General features: G+C 43.0%; 1 protein-coding gene across 1 annotated transcript in view; it reads left to right on the forward strand.

Annotated features, from left to right (window-relative positions):
* Window positions 1-2,024, forward strand: part of LOC104472166 (vascular endothelial growth factor receptor kdr-like) — a 90,352-nt gene extending 88,328 nt beyond the window's left edge. The window contains exon 29 of the mRNA XM_010087736.1: window positions 1,814-2,024. Within this exon, the coding sequence (XP_010086038.1) occupies window positions 1,814-2,024 (211 nt within the window). The remainder of the gene's footprint in view (window positions 1-1,813) is intronic.
* Window positions 2,025-6,000: the final 3,976 nt, after the last annotated feature.

The raw sequence follows: 6,000 nt of genomic DNA on the forward strand, positions 1-6,000 counted from the left end.
AACAACTGGCTTCACGGACTGTGATAGACCGAGTATCACCTACTCCACACGCTCCCCCAAAGAAGAGAACTGCAGGGACAGATAATTCACAGATGGACCCTACAGGCTGTTCCGTGTGCTCGTGCACAGACCACAAACCCGTGTTCTACTCGAGCCAATCCACTGCACGCTCACCACCTTTCCAGAATTAGTAAAACTTTTAAGTGAAGATACTGACACTAGTTCTGTCAACCACGCTGAGAATATCTGCAGCTTGTGGGAAAATTGATGCTTTTGACAGCTTCCAGATTCAGAGGCAAGATAACACAACTTCTAAAGTCCTAGCAGCATAATCCAGCAGGACATATTTACCCCTTCAGAGCTGGAAGGAGCTGGGCCCACTGCATGTTACAATTCCGTCATGCCAAGCACCAACCGACTCTTAAGCCTGCAGCAGTTCTCTCTGCTGGACCATCACAAAAACATGACAGCACATACAGTTGGATCTGCTGCTTTTCCTCCCCGTGACTTTTGTTCCCCTTCTGTCTGTCTCTTAGCCCTTGTTTTGTTTCCTGGAGCAGAAGGTGCCTTTGCTTTCTTTCTAAAGCACCACACTCTGAATCCACGAACAACTGTTGGGGACTGTAAGCGCTGCAGCAGTACAAATAAAATGGATGTAATGAATTACACAATTATTTGATGAACTGTTGATTATTCAGATTTAGTTTAGGGTCATTAGAATGTAGCTTAATGTTCCTTTAAGCATATATGAAATATACACACAAAGTGCTTGAGCTGTGCCTGATTTAAAATTCTCGCAGGCGCCTTCATAAGTCATTCCGAACCGAGACAGGAGCAATGCCACCATCAGCCTGTGAGCGAGGCTTATCCCAACAAGGTGCATGTTCAAGGGTCCCTAGGCAAAGTGGAACAGTTCAAAAGCCATTCTCACGCCGAGACCCTTTTGAGAGCCATCCCTAAATCATCCAGACCTCTTCCAATGAATTCCTCAGATGGAAGAAACCAGGCTTACCAAACCATTACTTTTAAGGCAGTCTATGACAGAAAGTACCTTTTTTTCCTCCACAACACTTGCTGTTCCTCAAGGTCACCTTGTGATTCAAATCCTCTCCACAGTTCTCCTACTTCTAATGTTGAGGTTGCTCCATGGGTTGTCAGTTGCTTCTCTCCCACCGCCTTCATCACCTATAACAAGAGACGACAGCAGAAAATGAAAGCTGGCTCTCTTTAATAGCACCAGTTACAGGCCAGCAGTTGTAATGCTGAAAAGCGCGGCCCTTCACCAGCGTCTGCTCCGTAACTTTAAAGGGCTAGAGAATAGCCCTCCACTGCAAGAGTGCCCAGCACACGCTTGTGCTTTCAGTATCATTTTAAATTAGAGTCTGTCATAGATTATTCATTATTTCATCCTTTATTATACTTAAAGAAAAGTCAGAGCCTTCAGTTCTGCTTTCAGAAAAGTCAAATTTGTACTGACTTGTGTCAGAGCAATGACAGAGAACATTATTGTACGTATAGGACAGGTGCATTTATAACTAAGACATACACAGTGCACTGAACTGTGGTAAGCGAAAAAGACAGTGCAACAGGACTCCTGGATTAACTCCTAAATCTACTTTTAAAACACAAAGTTATTTGAAATACCTAATTCAGGTCCCTTATCCAATCTGCAAAATGTCACTGCCTTACAGGATGCTGCAAAGGTAAATTGAAATGCTTTCTATGTTTTTTTAATAATTTTGATCATTAATTACACATACAGACAAAACCTTATGGAGACAGGGTCAATATATTATATTTTTGTTCTCAACAGGCGGAGAGCTGTTAGCAAGAGCAAAGAATCCATATTATCTGATCATGAGCGCGAGGCTGTCAAATACCAGCCGGCAGTACAGGTAGAAGAGGACACCATGGACTTCACACTGGAAGACTCTGTTCTCCTTCCTCTGGATCCAAACCTGGAATGCCACAGCCCACCTCCAGACTACAACTCCGTCATTCACTACTCGGCCCCTCCAGTGTAACCGGCCCAACCGGACCCAGGGCGTCTCGCACCTCTTTTCACCATACTAGATCCTGACGTGCCTCCGTGCCTGGACAGAGAGGCTGGGTAAAACAGAAGGGAAATCTGACAGGACAATGGTTCATATGCTTCTCCTGGCACATCTCTGATGTGAACAGAAAGCTTTTAAGAGCATCTTCTTTGCTATCTTTAAAGACCTATTGCAACATATGCAGTACATTAAAATTCTATCAGCATCACAAGTAGGAGCTGTAACCCAGAACTGCTTCCGCCCCTTCCTCCCCGAGCTGGGACTGGTCACTGGCATTTGCAGATTTACAAGGTCTTTCATTCACATTTTACTCCGTAAGAGTCATGTCAAGCTCGTTGTGAAAACAAGATTCATCCGACTGGTCCTGCACACATCCTGCAGGGACTGTTAGCACAGCGCTGTAAGGGGTCAGGTGAAAACAGAAGCCACACACACCAGCGTTTTGCTTCTGGAGAAATTCCAAAATTGAAACATCACTCTTAACTTGGGATCTCACCTTCTGTAAATATTTCTGAAATATTTTAAAATCTGAAATATTTTGAAATCCAAAATTTTTTGGTTACAATTTGTGATTTAATAATTTCCCCTGCCTATAGGATACACTCCTAAGAATTATACGGCAGAGAGAAAGCAGCCAGTACTCATGTATCAAGAGGCAGGCTGGTCTTTTGGGCCATCAGGGCAGACAATGCAGTTAAATCTGTCTCCCTGTGTTTTCTCCTTGTCCAAAGAGCAACTTATTTAGCATATATGCAATAGGGAACCTTGATGGAGATGCATCTATGATTGCAAGGCAAAAATCACTGCCTTAAATAAGAACCTTCTTAAGCTCAAACAGGCAGAATTTCCCAGTGCACACGCACATGCTCGTGTGAATGTGCATAAAATACTTATTAACAACATGAGAGTTACACATGAATGCACATACTCCCATGAGGCACCAGCAGGGTAGCAGCATTTTTGTTTCCTTTCTGTGCACAGGCTATTTACTAAAAAAAAAAAGCATTTCCTTTGGATTTTGTGGCAGATGCCCAGCAGTTTGATCCTGGGAATACTAGCCCATGCTGAACTGTAAGCATATGTGACATGTATTTGTCTCTGACTGTCCTGCCAAGGTAAATATTGGTATGATACACCATGCCCTCCGCATCTAAACCCTTCATGGGTTCATGGTTATTCAAAGCCTTTTTTGCAGCCTAATCATGCAGGACTAAATCGATCACAAATTCACACACTTGAGAAATGCAAAGCATGTTGCATCCTGGCCAAAAGCTGTGTGTGGCAGGGACTGCTGGTCTGCAAGTATGTATATCCCGGTCCCATGCATACTCACAATAACTTCAAAAATAAGCAAATAATCCTTGTCCTAGACCAATACACGCCTCTCGGTGCAGGGTCTTCCAAGGTCTGCACAACCATTGCCTCTTCTTCTTAGACTTGACACTGATTGGATTTCTTCAGAGAAAAAGAATTTTTCTTCATGATTACAAACTAAAGGAAAAAAAAAATCCAACACTTGCAAAACAATTATATTACCTTGGCAAGAGAGCTTAAACACTGCCACAGCAGTGAAGAAAACATTTCTGGATGATCGGTTCCAGTTGGTTACATTGCAGTAAACACAAACAAGCCTCAGGTATTATCAAAGGGGGAAACAACTCTCCAAATCCCACACCATGTTAACTGTGAATGCTAAAGCATCTGAAGTATGGACTCTTGGGAACTTCTCCTTCTCCTTGACTTCAGATTCGATGTATTAAGGAAACCACCTGCAGTGACTCACGAGCCCCTAGTTCACAGCAGACCTGCTCGCTGTGGTCTGTAGTTGCTTTATGATCTTTTTTGCACTTCTTTATATTTTAGTACCTATGTATTTAGCGGAGCTAGTTATATACAGAAGAAACTACTGGGAAAGAATTCATCTGATGAGCCCCAGAAAGCTTGTTGGATCGGTTTTTCATCAAACAGTAAATTAACTATCTAGAGCTCTGATCAAATAATCAATCACTTTATTGGAAATAATTTATCCATGTGGCAAAAAGAAAAAAAGGTGCAGACAGTTTGTCTGGCTTACTGGTAACGGCATCAGCATGAGACGGTTTGTTATTGTGCCTTGTTGTGTAGGGTAAGAAAACGACGATGTTTAAACACCTTTGCTTATAAACTTTAACAGAAGTACCTATAGAGAAAAAAACCTGCAAGTATGCTGTTTTGAAAAAGAATGGGAAACACTGCTGGGGGAACTGTGTGCTTCTCAAGAGAGCCGAGGGTATCACCCTTCTGCGTTATCAAGGATGAACTGTAGAGGCTCCTCTGAAACCAGAGACCACGAGGCGTGTTTCCTGAGCGGGACCCAGGCGGACACTGCGGTGGAGCACGCGTGGCCGGGGCCCTTCCTGGCTCTCACTGCACAGACCAGCCGTGCTGCATCGCCGGAGGTGACGCAAAAACAGTGCGGGCTCCAGCACTCCAGGCACAAGTTAAAACACTGGTTGCAACCGGGGGCTCCTCTGCAGTGGCAAAGTTGACAGCTGTCTTGAGCAGTATCGAGGGCTGCTCCTTCAGAGATATCCCCCGAACCCACGATGACGGCCCCTGCGTGTGCTGGAAATGGCAAGAGACTGAGGTTTGGGAAGCTGTTTCCAGGGTTTATTGTGAGTGGAAGATTTTTTCCTCCTTATAGTAACTGTAACAAGCAAAATTATTGCCTGAAAAGTATTATGGAACATATGTCTTCTATTTACTAATATTTTGTCCTTTTCTCTCCTTTAATTTAATTATTGTTCTTTTCTTACAGTGGTGTATATAGTTTACCCAGTAGAAACAAATGTAGTGATTCACTTACTATGTAAAATTTGTAACATTTTAGTCAAAAGAGAAAGAGATACACAGACATAACAGATTAAGTATAATTACTAAACATTTCACTAATGCTTGCAGGCCAGGCTCCAGTTTACAGTACCCTACTAGTGCCATTTCATAGCAGTTCTCCTCTTGGCTGCAAGTATCTCTGGCTCTCACTTATTCTCCACGTTATTTAGATTCAGTTAGGAAACAGGGATCTGGAGGAATCTGGCAGGTTTAGCTCATCCTGGAAGTGTCACCACGCAGCTCAAGGAAAAGGGGAGGAATCTTCACTGCCTCTGTTTTGACTCAAGGCTGGTGCATTGGCTAGAAGATCAGAAGGGGCCAAATTGTTTGAATGATGTGATGTTTATTATTTTTTCAGACTTCTCAGGGATTCTTATTCAACTTCTGTCAGCCACCTGCTTTATCTAACCTGACTGAGCTCAATGGCATCTGATATTAACACGTACCTTGGTTTGCTTTAATGGTGCTTACTCCTACTGGTTCTGTCCTCTTGTAATCCCAGAGAATTAGACAAAGGAGCTCACGGCTCACCACAGAAATGTGTTGTCTTCTCTCCAACAGTCACCTGCCACATAGGTGTCCCAGGATAAGTGCCTTATCTGGTTTATCATCTCCTCTTTTCTCTACTTTTCATCTCTTTCTTGGTATTTGTTCTTCCCAGTCCCTTTAGACTGCTTTTCTCTGCCTTTTGAATAAGATCAGGTATAGACTCCTTTCACTCTGCTATTTCCGTATATTCTGCTCTTGCAGAGGCTGAACTAGATAGTCTAAAGCAAGTTTTTTTCACCTTAAAAATTTGCCAATATAGGCAAGGGAAATTAGTTTATATTGGTTTGTCTGCAAGCCTTTCTGTATCCTTCCCTGAATGAGAGAAGCTTCTTAATCTACTGATTTTTCAATATTTGGTATCAGGAGCAAAACCCAGAGGTTGGTGACTATCTATGGGAATCTCCTCTTTCTCCTGGTCCTTTCTGTAACAACAAGGTTTCTCTTAGGTTCTTCCAAGTTATCTTCACAAGAAGGGGGTCCTAACTAGGATGCTGGGCCCACACCATCTGCTCAGGATATCAAGGAA

This window comes from Pterocles gutturalis, unplaced genomic scaffold (genome assembly GCF_000699245.1).
Source record: "Pterocles gutturalis isolate BGI_N339 unplaced genomic scaffold, ASM69924v1 scaffold13256, whole genome shotgun sequence".
NCBI classification, from domain to species: domain Eukaryota; kingdom Metazoa; phylum Chordata; class Aves; order Pterocliformes; family Pteroclidae; genus Pterocles; species Pterocles gutturalis.